The following is a 17,472-nucleotide window of genomic DNA, read 5'->3' as shown; positions in this document are numbered from 1 at the left end:
CCATATACCATGATCAAGCTGGATTCATTCCAGGGTCACAAGGATAGTTCAACATAGGCAAATCAATCAATGTGTTACACCACATTAACAAAAGGAAAGAAAAAAAAACACATGATCATCTAAATAGATGCAGAGGGCTTCCCCGGTGGTGCAGTGGTTAGGAATCCACCTGCCAATGCAGGGAACACGGGCTCGAGCCCTGATCCAGGAAGATCCCACATGCCGTGGAGCAACTAAGCACGTGCGCCACAGCTACTGAGCCTGTGCTCTAGAGTCCGCAAGCCACAACTACTCAGCCTGCTTGCCACAACTACTGAAGCCTTGTGCAACAAGAGAAGCCACCATAATGAGAAGCCCGCGCACCACAACGAAGAGTAGCCCCGGCTCGCCGCAACTAGAGAAAGCCCTTGCACAGCCACAAAGACCCAAATGCAGTCAAAAATAAATAAATAAAAAGAAATAAATAGATGCAGAAAAAGCATTTGACCAAATTCAACATTCATTCATGATAAAAACTCTCATCAAAATAAGTATAGAGGGAACATATCTCAACATAATAAAGGCCACTTATTACAAACCCACAGCCAACAAAAATACTCAATGGTGAAAAGCTGAAAGCTTTCCTGCTAAATTCAGGAATAAGACAAGGATGCTCACTCTTGCCACTTCTATTTAACACTGTATTGGAAGTCCTAGCCACAGCAATCAGACAAGAAAAAGAAATAAAAGGTATCCAAATTGGGAGGGAAGAGGTAAAACTGTCTCTATTTGCAGACGACATGATATTCTATATAGAAAACCCTAAAGTCTCCATCCCAAAACTATTAGAACTAATAAATAAATTCAGCAAGGTTGTAAGATACAAGATCAATAAATAGAAATCTGTTGCACTTCTATACACTAATAATGAAATATCAGAAAGAGAAAGTAAAAAAACAAAACAAAACAAACAAAACAAAAACCTATGGATAAACTAAACCAAGGAGGTTAAAGACCTATACTCTGAAACCTATAAAACATTGATGATGGAAACTGAGGATGATTCCAAGAAATGGAAAGATATCCTGTGCTATTAGATTGCAAGAATTAATATTATTAAAATGGCCATACCACCCAAAGCAATCTACAGATTTAAATCCCTATCAAAATACCCATGACATTTTTTTCACAGAACTAGAACAAATAATCCTAGAATTTATACAGAACCACAAAAGACCCTGAATTGCCAAAATAATCCTGAGGAAAAAGAACAAAGCTGGAGGTATAACCCTCCCAGACCTCAGACTATACTACAAAGCTACAGTAATCATAACAGCATAGTATTGGCATAAAAACAGACACATAGATCAATGGAACAGAATAGAGAGCCCAGAAGTAAACCCATGCAGCTATGGTCAATTAATCTATGACAAAGGAGGCAAGAATACACAAAGGAGAACAGACAGCCTCTTTAATAAGTTGTGCTGAGAAAACTGGACAGACACATGTAAAACAATGAGATAAGAACATTCCTTCATACCATGTACAAAAATGGACTCAAAATGATTTAAAGACCTAAATGTAAGACCTGAAACTAAAAGAGAACATAGGCAGAACACTCTCTAACATAAATCACAGCAATATTTTCCTGGATCTGTTTCCTAAGGCAAAAGAAATAAAAGCAAAAATAAACAAATGGGACCTAATTAAACTTAAAAGCTTTTTCACATCAAAGGAAACCATCAACAAAACAAAAAGACAACCTACAGAATGGGAGAAAGTACTTGCAAATGATGCAAGCAATAAGCAGTTAATATCCAAAATATATGAACAGCTCATATAACACAGTATATTTAAAAAAAACCCAAATAATAAATAAAAAAATAGGAAAAAGACCTGAATAGACATTTTTCCAAAGAAAATATACAGATGGCTAATAGGCATATGAAAAGATGCTCAACACAGCTATTAATAGAGAAATGAAAATAAAACCACAATGAGGTATCACCTTTTATCTGTCAGAATGGCTATCATCAAAAAGCCTACAAATAAAAAATGTTGGAGAGGATGTGGATAAAAGGGTACCCTTGTACAATGTTGGTGGGAATGTAAGTTGGTGCAGTCACTGTGATATTTTTAATATCTAAGTTAGGTCATATCACTCCTGCTCAAAACTGTTCACTGGCTCACTTCAGTAGGGAGGTTCCTTAAAAAACTAAGAATAGAACTACCATATGATCCAGTAACCCCACTCTTGGACATATATCCAGAAAAAATGAAAACTCTAATTCAAAAAGATACATGCACCACAATGTTCACAGCAGCACTATTTATAATAGCCAAGACATGGAAACAACCTAAATGCCCATCAACAGATGAATGAATAAAGAAGATGTGGTATATATATATATATATATATATATACAGTGATCTACTTTAACATGAATTTGTTTGAGTACTGGTGAGATTGAATGCTTCCCCCTATGTTTATTAATGGATGGTTGATGTATGTCCTTGGGCAAGCTACTTTTACCTCTTCCTATTTCCTCTATTATGAGCTAGGAATAGAGGTACTAGCTTCTGGAAAATGTTTGTCAAGTGATACACAAAGGCAAAGAGCTTTTCAGTTTATTTGATATTAAATATATGACACAAAGGCAAAGAGCTTTTTAATTTATTTGATATTAAATAATTGGATAGTCAATGTTTAGTGAGTAAATCTCAGAGATTTAGCTACAAAGTCATAAGAACACATACAAAAAGGTACACAAGTCAAAATGACTATGAATGAATAGGTTGTTTCAAATGCAAAAAGTGGGTAGAAAATTTATTTTTGCACTTTCTGATGAGTTGGCAAAGTATTCCAGGCTATTGGCTCCCTCCCCACAATCAACCCTGGAGAAACTACAGAAGTATATGTGAGGTATTGATGTGAAGAAGTCACATAATGTTTGGGAGAAACTAATAAAAACACGTGAGGACTTCCCTGGTGGTGCAGTGGTTAAGAACCCGCCTGCTAGTGCAGGGGACACGGGTTTGAGCCCTGCTCCAGGAAGATCCCACATACCGTGGAGCAATGAAGCCTGTGCACCACAACTACTGAGCCTGTGCTCTAGAGCCCACGAGACACAAACTACTGAGCCCGTGGACCACAACTACTGAAGCCCACGCGCCTAGAGCCTATGCTCCGCAAAAAGAGAAGCCACTGCAATGAGAAGCCCGTGCACCACAAAGAAGAGTAGCTCCTGCTCACTGCAACTAGAGAAAGCCCGTGTGCAGCAATGAAGACCCAACACAGCCAAAAATAAATAAATTCCTTAAAAAAACCCAACTCCCTCCAAAACAAACAAACAAACAAAAAAAAAACAAACAAAAAATACGTGAGACCTGACCAGACACTTTGGACTTTTATTCCACCTCGGCTCGTAAGGCTGCTGTGTTACAACTTAAGGAGATTGCTTCTTTTCAGTGCTTACAGAGTAGCTAATAATCAAGGGAATATGAAAAGATAAACATTAGATAAGATAAACAAGGGATATGAAATATGATAAGGGATATGAAATATGACATTAGATAAGATAAATCAAGGGAATATGAAAAGATAAACATTAGATAAGATAAGATAAACATTATTGGGAAAAGATAAACATTAGATACCAGAGGAGTCTAATGACTATATAAAAAGAGAAACTGAGTAACATATTTCACATGAAGCAGAATTACTGGACAAGATGGACCAATAATATACAATAAGCAAATTAAATATCCTCAAAGACATAGGTAAGATATTATTAACATGAAGCAGGAATAAAAGACATTAAAAATGACTAAGTGGAGACGTTAGGTCTGAAATTTTTAATAGTTGAAATAAAGAAAACAATAAAGTGATAATAAGGGACTAAACAGTAGATAGACACAGCTAAGAATGAATTAGTGAGATGGAAGATAAGATTGAAAAATTCTCCAGAGGTAGCAGGAATGGTTAAAGGGAGGAAATAGAAAAAAAGAGCTAAAAGCTATGGGGGGCTACCCTGGTGGCGCAGTGGTTGAGAGTCCGCCTGCCGATGCAGGGGACGCGGGTTCGTGCCCTGGTCCGGGAAAATCCCACATGCCGCAGAGCGGCTAGGCCCGTGAGCCATGGCTGCTGAGCCTGCGCATTCGGAACCTGTGCTCCACAATGGGAGAGGCCACAACAGTGAGAGGCCCGCGTACCACACACACACAAAAATAATAAAATAAAATAAAAGCTATGGGGATAGAATTAAATCAAAAGATATCCTGACAAAAGTATCCCCAGAAAGTGGAAAGAGAAGGAAGAAAATACTTGAAGAAATAAAATGATAAATATCCTAGAATCAAGAAAGATCTCAGGTTAAAAGCACTCATACAGTACCAAATGAAACAGATCAGGAAAATTAGAGTAAAATCCTGAATTCAGACAAAGAGATGGTTCTAAAATCTTCAAGAAAGAAAGAGTAGATCACTTCTAATGGAACAAGGTATAGGTCCATATACCTTTCAATAGCAATATTGGAAACAAGAAGTCAACAGAATAATATTTTCTAAAGCATTTAAGAAAAAAAGCATTTATGTCTAATCTGTCATTTAAATATGAAAGCATAATAAAAATACTGCCAGCCATACAAGGCCTCAGAGCGCTTGACATGTAAGCTCCAACTTTAAAAACATTCATATAGCAGCACTAAAGATACTCATATAGCAACAATAAAATGACTACAGCAAGGCACTGTAGTAGTAGGCACTGTTCTGAGAGGTTTTCATATATTAACATAAATAAATAAGCTCATCTGATTAACTCAAATAAGGAAAGAAATAAATCTTAGAGGATACTAGTAAGAGAGATGGAATGAAAAGATGATCAAATTACACATAAAAGTTTATTGTTGCCTAAGAAAAAGCAATAACCAAAGAAAACAAAAAGAAGTACAGTCATAACAATTCAAACTGAAATTCCACCTAGATAATATCAAATAGGAATTCAGGGAGAGGGGCACACACTAAATTACTTATTCTGTTAGATTTTAATAAGTTAAAGAAATGAACATAGACATGGTAAATTAATACAGATATAGGTCTTGAAAACAAGAATCATAAGAACAAAAATAAAATGAATTAAAGTGGAACGAATTGTTTCTTTTAAAAAAAATTTGTAGGGCTTCTCTGGTGGCGCAGTGGTTGAGAGTCCACCTGCCGATGCAGGGGACATGGGTTTGTGCCCCGGTCCGGGAAAATCTCACATGATGCGGAGCGGCTGGGCCCGTGAGCCATGGCCGCTGAGCCTGTGTGTCCGGAGCCTGTGCTCCGCAACAGGAGAGGCCACAACAGTGAGAGGCCCGCGTACCGCAAAAAAAAAAAAAAAAAAAAAAAAAAATTGTAAAAGGCAAACTCACATAGTTAATAGAAGATAATGTGAGAGATTATCTTTGAGACATGAAGGTGGGGTAGGATTTCTGAAATGAAATATGGTGAAGAACACCATAGATAAATTGGGAAAAGGTTTGTGCAATTCTAAAACTAATGATGGACAAATATCTAGAATAAACAAACAACTCCTGATAATCAACATGAAAAATACAGGAATGCCAAAAGAAAGATGAGTAAAGGCATAGAACATGAACAAATAATTTATAGAAAAGGAAACTTTCCAAAGAGGCCAATAAACATATGAGCAAATACTCAAATTCAATAACAGGAGAATTGCGAGTTAAAACAATTACATATGGCTTTACACCCATATTTGGCATTAGAGGATAATGCCAAATGTTGGTAGGCATATGGACACTTAAGAAGCTACTTTGATTGTTAATGGGAATAGAGACTGGTGCAGTAATTCTGGAAAGGAATGTGGTAGTGTTTAAACAAAGGGCATAAGAGTATAGTATATGTAGCTCTGATATACCAATGTTAAGTGAAATAAGCCAGACATAAAAAGACAAAAATTACATACTTCCATTTATACGAGGTACCTAGAATAGTCAAATTCATAGAGACAGAAAGTAGATTAGTAGCTACTAGGGGCTAGCAAGGGAGAGAATGAGGAATTATTGCTAACTGGGTATAGTTTCAGTTTGGGATGATGAAAAAGTTCTGGAGATGGATAGCGATGATGGTTGAAAAACAGTGCAAATGTACTTAAAGCCACTGCACTGTACACTTAAAAATGGCTAAAATGATATACTTTATGATAAAATGGTAAACATGTATTTCACCACACACACTTAACAGTAGAAAACCAGCAATCCAATTAGAAAATGGATAAAAGACATGAATAGACATTTCATCAATGAGGGGATATGGATGGTAAATAAGCACATGAACAGATGTTTAAAACCATTAATAGGGAAATGCAAATCAAAACCACAATGTGTAGTGGTCTACACAATTATCAGAACATCTGAAAATAGGTGATAACAACAAATTCTGGCAAGGACGTGGAGAAACTGGATCTATCCAGCTTGCTGGTGGGAATGTGAAATGAAAATAGTTTGGCAATTTCTTATAAAACAAAACATGTGCTGACCACATCACCCAATCACATTATTGGGCATTTATCCCAGAGAAATGAAAACTTATGTTTACAAAACAACCTGTATATGAATGTTAATAGCAGCTCCCTTTGTATTAGCCAAAAAAATTGGAAACAACCTAAATATCCTTCAAAAGATGAATGGTGCATTCATAAAAGGGAATACTACTTAGCAATAAAAACTAATAAAATATTGATAAATGCAGCAACTTGGATAGTTCTCAAGGGGAATTATGTTTAGTGAAAGAACCAATCTCAAAAGGTTACATACTATATGATTCCATTTATCTACATTCTCAAAATGATAAAGTATAGAGATGCAGAACAGATTGGCAGTTGTTAGAGACCAGGGGTGGTTGGTGTGACTATAATGGGATAGCACAAGGAAAACCTCTTTGATGATGGAACAGCTCTGTACCTTGACTGTGGTAGTGGTTACATGAAACTATACATGAGGTAAAACTGCACAGAAGTACACACACACACATACACACACACACACATACACACACACACAGATGAGTTAACGTAAAACTGGTGAAAAAGGAAAATGGTCTATAGCTTAGCTAACAGTATGACACTAATATCTATTTCCTGATCTTGATATTGTACTACAGTTATATAAGATGTCCTCATTGGGGGAAGCTGGATGAAGGGTTCAGGGTACGCTTATGTGTCATTTTTGTAACTTTCTATCCATCCCCAATTCTTTCAAAATTAAAAAGTTGAAAAAAAGGTCTACATGCACTTAAAGCAATATATATTTTATAAGACAATACATGAATATACAACAAACCCATTGGAATGTCTCTTAGGGGAATGAGTAATAAAATAAATTATTGTTAGCCTTGCACTGGCTAATGATGATGACAGTGTGCCATAAAAATAGGAATATGATGAATTTCAAAGAGGTTATAAAAGTATATTTTAACTCTGAATACAAATAAACCAGTTTATAAAAAGTATTTTATAAGAGCCTAGATTATGGGGCAGACAAACTATGGATGAAATCCTAGCTCTGCCACTTAGCACCTGTGTGACTCTGGGCAAACTACTCTGCTTCAGTCACCTTATCAATAAAAAAGGGAACAATGTTCTCAGAAGTGTTAAATGGGAGTAACGTAGGTAAAGTAGTTAGCACAATGCTTAGCACATAGCAAGCACTTAGTTATTAGCAATTATTGTTATGATTATAAATTCAAGCACCAAAATTACCTTTCAAAATGGCTGACAAAAGATATAACATTTTATCTTTCCTCTAGAAACTAAAACTAAACTGGTGAGATCAGAAACGCTTAATCTTTTTCATTATTATATTCTGAAGTTTTATACACAAATAAAATACTTGTGAAATAAATGAACAATTACAAGGTTTAATTTCATCTCATCACTAAATCTTTACTATGTACCTAAAGTTATGTACCTTCATCCTTCATGTTCCGATCTATCTGTGGACCAGCATTCCTTTCTCGGAACTGTATGCCCTGCATGTGTCTTTGCATAGTTTCCTGTATTACTTCAAACAATGGTTGATCCTGTTTGAGATATAATGGATGTTACCTCTGTTAGAAATCACATTTTTCTTATTGTCTCCCAAATTCCACAACTGAAGTTTTGTGGAAACATATATTTTTCCCTTAAAAGGAGAAACGGGGATAAGGGGTGGGACTGGGGAAAGAAGCAGCTCCTATACATCATATAATAGATCAGACCTTTGGCATATGAACATTTAACATGCTGTAGTTTTAACTATAAATTCTGTGACATGAAATAATTTGTAATTTGCTGATACATGAAAAATAATCTTGTGAGCTTGTGTAATCTGCGTTAGAGTGAACAGTTCAGCTAATAAATGAATCTAGCTTATTATACAGAAATCTGAGTTTTAAATTGGCATTGCTGTTCTAATTCATCCACATACATAGCAATGGAGATAAACTATATACTATAATGGTAATTTACTTTAGGTTAAAAAAATTTTTGGACAAATATTCTTTGAACACTTCATGATAGAAACATTGTAGTGACATAAATCTATGCTAGCCCTGAGGTAGCTTAGAAGTGCTCCATACCAAATAAACTATAACATAAATGCAGATCAGAAGTGGCAAAAGTACAATATCCCTGGGGGAAAAAAGAACACAAAAAAATGTTTATTCATTCTGCACTGCTCATAAGATAAACTCTGAACTCCCTGGATTGGTAGCCAAGGCTCTCCAACCTGGTCCACCCTTTCCACAATCCCCTACTACCCTATAGGTACCCTACACAAAAAGCCAAACTAGACTGAGCAGTATGTCCTAAACTGTGCGTCAATCCACCCTGTGCTTTATTATTCATTTCATCTTTAATATCTTCTCACAACTTCCCTCATCTCTGATGAAATCCTACTCACCTTTCAAGGTTTAATTTAGGTGAAATTTACTTTCACCTAAAAGTTTCACCTGAAAGTTACTTTCTGTAGTCCTTCCTGAGACCCACCTACTAGATCATCTCTCTTTCTTTTATGAGACTACACAGCACTTCCCTCTTTTTTGCAATGATTGTATTATATACACATCACCTCTTCTACCATGTTGCAAGCTCTTTAGGCAAACAGCAAGTCTTATCTCTGTAATCTCTCATAGTAGCAGCAGGTGCTAAATAAATACCAATATTTGAAGAATTTGTAAGATTCAGATTCTTAATTTTACATGTATTTTATATTAGAAGCTAAAAGTCATTTTTCAGGAAAAAAAATTATTTTAAGAAATGATCTTTACCAGTGTACCAGCAGACAAAGGAGCAGAATCATCTGTAGGATACATTCTGGAAACTGGGCACCTGAGAATGTCTAGACCATTTGGGACCATTTTACAATAATCCTGAATACACTGCAGCCACCACCACACAGCATCTCGGCAGTTGTATCTGGCATAAGTTCCTTCACCCAGGAGATTAGGAATGAGACCATGTCTCAGGGTACCAGCAAATGCTAAAATAATATTCCTAAAACAACAGAATTAGGTGAATCATTTGACATGAAAACAATCACTTAAAAAATTGAAGACAAAAAAGTCACTCTTGGTAATCATTATTTTTTATGTATTTTCTCTCCTGCCCTTATTTCTTTGTATTTTCATGTAGAAAGAGGTCATAATATAAAATAAGCACTGAATTAAAAGTCAGGAACCTTGAGCCTAGCCCTGTCTTTTTCTCTAACAATCTGTGTGACTAACCACCTCTGGGAGAATTTTTTTTCATCTGTGGAGTTTGGGATTGGACTGGGTGATTTTTAAGGTCCCTCATAGCTCTAGGTTTTACTTTTGAAATCCCTCGTATTTCAAAATCTGAGGAACTAAGAACATGAATCTTATTACTTTAAATAGCAGATACCAAGAATAAAACTACCATATAAGAAAATAAATGGGTAAAAACTGACCTTGAAAAACACAATTTATTTTCAAAAACTTGTAGAGAATATTTTATCTTTCAAAGTGTTATTCTACTATCATACACCAAATGACAACTTTGTAAGATGGCATGGCATTCTAGAAAGAGCATGAAACTGAGAAATAAGAAGACTGAGATTTAAATCCTAGTGTTGCCATCTGTATGACCTTGGAAAAGGCATTTAAAATCTCTAGGCCTCAACGCTTTTTGGCTAAACCATTTAGAAATTTAATTAATTCTATATATCAGTTCAATGCCCATTTCTTTTTAAAAAATTTTTTTAAAATTTTTGGCTGTGTTGTGTCTTCATTGCTGTGCATGGGCTTTCTCTAGTTGTGGTGAGTGGGGACTACTCTTCATTGCGGTGTGCAGGCTTCTCATTGCAGTGGCTTCTCTTGTTGCAAGACACGGGCTCTAGGCATGCGGGCTTCAGTAGTTGTGGCACATGGGCTCAGTACTTGTGGTGCACAGGCTTAGTTGCTTCGTGGCATGTGAGATCTTCCCAGACCAGGGATTGAACCTGTGTCCCCTGCATTGGCAGGTGGGCTCTTAACCACTGTGCTACCAGGGAAGTCCCACGCCCATCTCTTAAATTATAGTGTAAGAGGAACTTTTTATCTTTGCAGTACCAAAGTGTTAGTATGGACTGTGACACTTCCAATTAATAAAAAGAGTATTAGCAATCTTAATCATCTAGAACATGTCATACATGAGAAAGTTGAATAAAAAGTCCTCTGTCCATGAACATCTCTGCAGAGGGTGGAAGTAGAACTATCTGTGGTAGAGACAGCCATGTGTCCACCAAAATGGCTTTCCTATACATCCCAGCCTACCTTACACTTGGCTGTGGCCAGATGACTGCATTCTAAGGCAAAAGAATGTTAAATACATGGAACAGGTGTGTGTTCCTCAGGCTCTCGTTCCCTCTCTGCCAGCTGACTGGAGAGAACCTAGAGTCCCTGGAAGATGGTATATCCTGAAGATAAAGAAGCCTATATCCCTTCACCACTAAGTAGAAAGTTCCCTCCTCAATACCCGTACAGGATCAGAAGCAAATGAATTTCGTTTGTGAAAAGCCATTGAAATTTAAGAGTTTATAATTCATAGCAGCTAGCACTACCGTAACAAATGCATTATCTTCTGGGAAGTCATCTAGATCAGGGGTAGGCAAACTTTTTTTCTGTAAAGGGTCAGACAGTAAATATTTTAGGCTTTGTTGGCCATATATGGTCTCATCATATATTCTTTTTTTTTTTTTAATGATCCTTTAAAAACGTAAAAACCATTCTTAGCTCATAGGTCATACAAAACAAGTGACAGGCCATAGTTACCTGATGCCTGATCTAGACAGTCATATGTAAAACTAAGTAGCAGAAATTTTTGACAGTACATAGAAGTGATCATTGGGAGCCCAGATAACAATGAAAGTAAAAATAATTATTTTAAAAATGAACATTTATGGAGTGCTTAGCATGTGGCAGACATTGCTCTAGATACTTTAACCGTATTAGCTTATTTAATCTTCACAAAAACCCTATAAAGTAAGTGCTATAACCATTCTACGAAGAGCACAAAGAGAACAAATAATTTGTCAGGTGGGCATTTGGAACCAGGATTAGAACCTGGTAGTCTGGCCCAAACCCAAGTTCTTAACCACTATACTATGCTCCTGACGTTCCACTTCCTACTTCTTAATCACGATCATTTAGGGGCATTTGGGGAAGAAGCACACAGCCTCCCAAATTTCTACAGCCCCATAATAGTATCTTAAGTCCATAATAAAAGGTCTTATTATATATTAGGTTAGTATAGGGAAGCATATAATACATTTTTGATGCTTACTTAGAAATTTCCAATTTTAAAAGGATCAGAAATAAAACTTGTCATTTGGAGAGGCAAACCTCCAGTTATTTCTCGGGTGACATCAAAATAAGGTAACATATAAATGCTTTTTTTGCTACAAATTTTAACTTGCAGAGCAGTGATTTCAAACTTTAGTCTTAGGCCGCTGAAAATCACCTGGAGCCCCTGCGAAAACACAGATTGCCATCTGCCAAATCTGCCCTTTCCACCCCCAGGTTTGGATTCAGCAGATTCAGCATAGAGAACAACAACTTGCATTTCTAACAAGCTGTCAGATGATGGTGACACTGCTGATTTGTGGAACACTATACAGCACTGATGTAAAGCCTTTCTTTTCTACCTCCGATAAATTCATACATAATATTGTGACATAAGAAAACACCATTTTAAGTCTAGAAAACATAAAACTGGAGGTTACAAGGTCTGACATTAAAAAGAAGAAAACCTGGTATTATAATTCTTTCTACCGGACTCCGTCAAAAAGCCAGCAATGCCTTCATTATGGAAGAACAGAAAATGGCAGACTTTCCAATTTTACCTAAAAGTTCATCTGAGTTCTTACACTTAACTTGGGCATAGAAATTTTACTCTTTAGTGAGTGATGTTAGTAATATGGTTATACATTTTTTAGTTTTACTTGAAATAAAGTAGCAAATGCTAAAGATAACCTGATCTGTAACATGAAGGGTTAGAATTTGGTAACTTTAAAGATTTTCACTTCTTTGAAATTCTACGATCCTATTAATTGAATATATAAAAAATAAAATTAAAAAACACACCTAAGGAAAACATGCCTCCCAAATGTTGAGAATAGATGAATAAGAAAAGTTTGAAGAGCATGTGAAAAACATGCGAACATTGCAACTTTTTAGAGATTTCCTACCTGGCCTCCAAGTAGCGTCCAGTAATAAGCAGCAGACCTCTAAGGGCAATAAAAGTATCCCTTCCCCAGCAGCGGAAAATACCAGAAGAAAAGTGAGGTAAGCCTAACAGAAAACACAACAAAGTAATACATTAACCTTAATATACACAAACCTATGAACTCCATTACTATAGATGAGTTGCTCTAAACTTGGGGGTCAAGGATGAGCTAAAAAGAGTCTTTAAACCCTCTTAAGGTATCTGCAGAATGTATGGCTATACTTAATGTCAACTTTTGTGTGATGAGGTTCCATAATCATATCTGATTCTTAAAGGAATCTGTCACCCAAAATAGATTAAGAATCAGTGCTAGAGAGCGATGCTTATCTGAATTGGTTCAAATGTGTGAGTCTTTAAACACAGATAAACTTTCTTTTAGTAAATTAAAGTTAAAGATTAAAATCAGAGGTCAAATAATTAACACATCAAGAAACTCTTAATATAATAGTAATGATATATTTTAAAAGGTTCTATGTGTAATTCGAAGGCAACAAATTAATCTAAATATGAGATGATTACCTTAATGATACAAAATTAAATGTTTATTAATCTATCACTATAGAGTTACTTTATTACCAAATTTCCCATTGACTTAAAATGACTTAGAAGTGTATAGTTTGTTAGCCAGAGACAATTTTTACAGATGAAAACAAGGATTTCAGATGCCAAATAACCTGAACATTCTAGGTAACTGCAGCTTTTATGCATGAAGTAAAACAGAGTGACTGATGGATAAAATCTAAAATTTTACTTTTAGATTGAGTTTGGTTTCTTACAAAACATGAAAAGAATATAATTGTTATCTGTACTAAAAACAATAATCAGTAGGAAAGTAAAGGAAATTAGCATTTCACTCAAGAAAACCAACTATGCTGAAGTAAATGTAATAAATATTTTAGGAAGGGAAAACTGAGGTCATAAAATGTTCACAGCATTCATTCGTAACTATTTTCTAAACACTTAACACTATTTGACAATATCTTGTTTGTTTTCTGGTTTGTTGAATGAATGTCTCTCCCCAATAGAAAATAAGATCCATGATAACAGAAATCTCATTTGCATTGTTTACCAAAGTATATCACTGAAAATTGTAACTGGTACATATCACTATAAAAATTTACTGAATGAATGAAATAAAAGATTAATTATAAAAGGTAAATTGAGAGGTGAAAGAATTTGACTAAGATAAACAAAAATTGGCAATACTTCACAAAACTTTAAGTTTCTGTTTACTGGGTCTTCACCTTGTATGTTCTTCTGTTAAGAAAACATCAGAACTAAAGGTAACATCAAACGTTTTTTTCTATATTGTCTTTCAAACAGTGGTACAAAATTTCCCTAAACACTTTGGGTATTGTTTATACATGGTTCACATATACAGTTTATATACTGGGTTGGCCAAAAAGTTTGTTTGGTTTTTTCCGTAAGATGGCTCTAGTAGCGCTTAGTTGTCTTTAACTTCATTCAACATAATTTTGTTATACTGTATTGTGACAGCTGTCATATCTGTCGTGCATTAAAAAAAAAAACTTATCAAAATTGGTGAATTTTTGTGTAGCCATTTTAATACTGAAGATGGAAGAAAAAAAGCAACATTTTTGGCATATTATGTTTTATTATTTCAAGAAAGGTAAAAATGCAACTGAAATGCACAAAAAGATTTGTGCAGTGTATGGAAAGGTGCTGTGACTGATTGAACTTGTCAAAAGTGGTTTGCAAAGTTTTCTTTTGGAGATTTCTCGCTGGACGATGCTCCATGATCAGGTAGACCAGTTGAAGTTGACAGTGATCAAATTGAGACATTAATTGAGAACAATCAACATTATACCACATGGGAGATAGCCGACATACTCAAAATATCCAAATCAAGCATTGAAAATTATTTGCACTAGCTTGGTTATGTTAATCACTTTGATCTTGGGTTCCACATAAGTTAAGTGAGGAAAACCTTCTTTTTTTTTTTTTTTTTGTGGTAAGCGGGCCTCTCACTGTTGCGGCCTCTCCCGTTGCGGAGCACAGGCTCCGGACGCGCAGGCTCAGCGGCCATGGCTCACGGGCGTAGCCGCTCCGCGGCACGTGGGATCTTCCCGGACCGGGGCACGAACCCGTGTCCCCTGCATCGGCAGGCAGACTCTCAACCACTGCACCACCAGGGAAGCCCAAGGAGGAAAACCTTCTTGACCGTATTTCCACATGAGATTCTCTACTGCAACGTAACGAAAACATTCCATTTTTAAAACAAATTGTGATGGGTGATGAAAAGTGGATACTGTACAACAATGTGGAATGGAAGAGATTGTGGGGCAAGCAAAATGAACCACCACCAACCACACCAAAGGCCGGTCTTCATCCAAAGAAGGTGATGTGTGTATATGGTGGGATTGGAAGGGAGTCCTCTATTATGAGCTCCTTCCGGAGAACTAAATGATTAATTCCAACAAGTACTGCTCCCAATTAGACCAACTGAAAGCAGTACTCGACGAAAAGCATCTGGGATTAGTCGACAGAAAACTCATCATCTTCCATCAGGATAACTCAAGACCACATGTTTCTTTGATGAGCAGGCAAAAACTGGTACAGCTTGGCTGGGAAGTTCTGATTCATCCGCTGTATTCACCAGACATTGAGCCTTTGGATTTCCATTCATTTCGGTCTTTACAAAATTCTCTTAATGGAAAAAAAAAATTTCAATTCCCTGGAAGACTGTAAAAGGCACCTGGAACAGTTCTTTGCTCAAAAAGATAAAAAGTTTGGGGAAGGTAATGGAACAAAACGGTGCATACGATGTTCAATAGACTTCTTGGTGAAAATTAAAAACGTGTCTTTTATTTTTACTTTAAAAATCGAAGGAACCTGTTGGCCAACCCAATATATGGTTGATGATGTAATTCTGATGATGATGATGACAGCAGCTATCACATATATATATAGTACTCTGTGCGGCACAGACTTCCTGGTACTTTAATCCACTTAATACCTTGCATAAAATGTAAGTACAGATAGATCCAAGGGTGAGTTTGAGTTGGTATGCCCCAAAATACAGGCAGTTAGTCTTTGTTAAAAAGTCAAAACTAAAATCTCTAGCACTGATGTGTGGAAATGTTTGTATTAACTTTTTGACCTCTCAGAGTATATGACTTAAGATCACACATCTTCTGAATGATTTCTACCTTGTCAATTATTATAAAAGCTTATAATTATATACATATATTGCACCACTGTCACCAAAGGAAGGTATTCCTGGCCTTTGTATTCATTTAAAAATGAAACGAAGAAATCTATCTGCAAATCTGAGAACAGTCCTATATATTGTTAGTATGGAGTATATAAAACTCTCCTTTAGCATGTTAGAAAGAAATCCCAGAACTTCTATTTATATTTATGAACTTACCTTTTTAGTTTCTCTTTTTGTTTTACATTGTACCTGATATGTAAACATACCAAGTATCATAGCTTATATCAGTATATCATTTATGATATCAATATATCAGTATATTTATTTTGGGAGTGCTTAACAACAGCAGTGAATAATCAAAAATGTTGAGATCACTATTCTATGTAATAGGCTTCTAAACAATAAGCTTTAAAATCAAATTCTGCCTATCAACTTTTTTTCACAATGGCCCTGTTCAGTTTTATGACCATCTGCATGGATTCACAGGGGAAAGTACCAGAAGGAGATCAAATAGTTGAGTGAAAATCTAAAACACAATTACATAATTAAAACATTCAGAAGGTTCATATGATCATTCCAAATGAAAAGTTAACTTCTTTTTTATTTGTTGGGTCCACTAGGTCTTTTTTCTTGGTCTGAGCAAATGCAAATTTAAGGGTAAACAGAGGAATTCACACGGACAACACTGTTACTTTCATCCTGCAGTTAGTATTTTTCAGTTTTGTTTGGAAAGTTCTAAACTTCAGTGGACTCAAATATTAAATACTTCTTAGAAATAGCTTGAAATTTATTAAGAAGAAACCAAAAGCCTATTTTGCTTAGATTTCAACTTGTTACTTGATTCGGGTTTTAAATCTACTTTCAGGAAAAATACCAATAGAGCTGAAAGCATTTGATTGCAATTAGACACATAATAAAAATTATTTAACATTTGTTTCGTGTTTTGTAACTTGGTTGGGTTAATTTTACAAGGTTGGGTTAATTTTTAATGTTGGGAAACAAGTATAGTGTAATGGAAAAAGGGTAGTAAAACAAATTTGATTAAAAAATGCAAAATGTCATAAGTTGGAAAAATAAACATGAAAAAAAGGATTAACTGGTCACAATAAAAAATGCACATAAATAAATGTCTGGTGCACAGTGGTAATTAAATAGTTAGAACGGTCATTATTTTTACAAGTGAATACCTATGAAATTTTACTAAGCAGTAACATGAAATCTTGAATAACATCATGAGTTTTTTTAATAATAATTTCTTCATAGTGTCCTCTCAAATCCTGACTTACACATTTAACCTTGTACATAATTTCTTACCTGCAGCTAGAGACACACAACACTGCTCCTTCTCTCTTGTGATGTCATTCAGCCTGCATGGTACATCCATAAGGGAAGGTGAAAGAAGTGGCAGAGAAGGGCATTTTCCTACTCCACACATTTGGACTGAACCCAGGGAAAGGTGTTTCACAAAGGTAGAACCATTCTGAACAAAGCTGCAACAATGTTATAGAGTTCAAAATATTATGTGTGGAAATACAAAATTTTTTATTATTCATTT

At 35.6% G+C, this 17,472-nt stretch overlaps 1 protein-coding gene across 4 annotated transcripts in view; it reads right to left on the bottom strand.

The window, feature by feature from the left end:
• AGL (amylo-alpha-1, 6-glucosidase, 4-alpha-glucanotransferase) overlaps nt 1–17,472 on the bottom strand; it is a 79,404-nt gene that overhangs the window by 20,922 nt on the left and 41,010 nt on the right. For all 4 annotated transcript variants that reach the window (XM_067727008.1, XM_067727009.1, XM_067727006.1 and 1 more), the window contains exons 24-27: nt 17,232–17,407; nt 12,705–12,807; nt 9,289–9,514; nt 7,950–8,061 (exon numbers count right to left, since the gene is read on the bottom strand). In XM_067727008.1, coding sequence (XP_067583109.1) covers nt 7,950–8,061; nt 9,289–9,514; nt 12,705–12,807; nt 17,232–17,407 — 617 coding nt within the window. The remainder of the gene's footprint in view (nt 1–7,949; nt 8,062–9,288; nt 9,515–12,704; nt 12,808–17,231; nt 17,408–17,472) is intronic.

Source organism: Pseudorca crassidens, chromosome 2 (assembly GCF_039906515.1).
Source record: "Pseudorca crassidens isolate mPseCra1 chromosome 2, mPseCra1.hap1, whole genome shotgun sequence".
NCBI lineage: Eukaryota > Metazoa > Chordata > Mammalia > Artiodactyla > Delphinidae > Pseudorca > Pseudorca crassidens.
The sequence above is the reverse complement of the archived record's forward strand: the minus strand, read 5'-3'. Positions and strand labels throughout refer to the sequence as shown.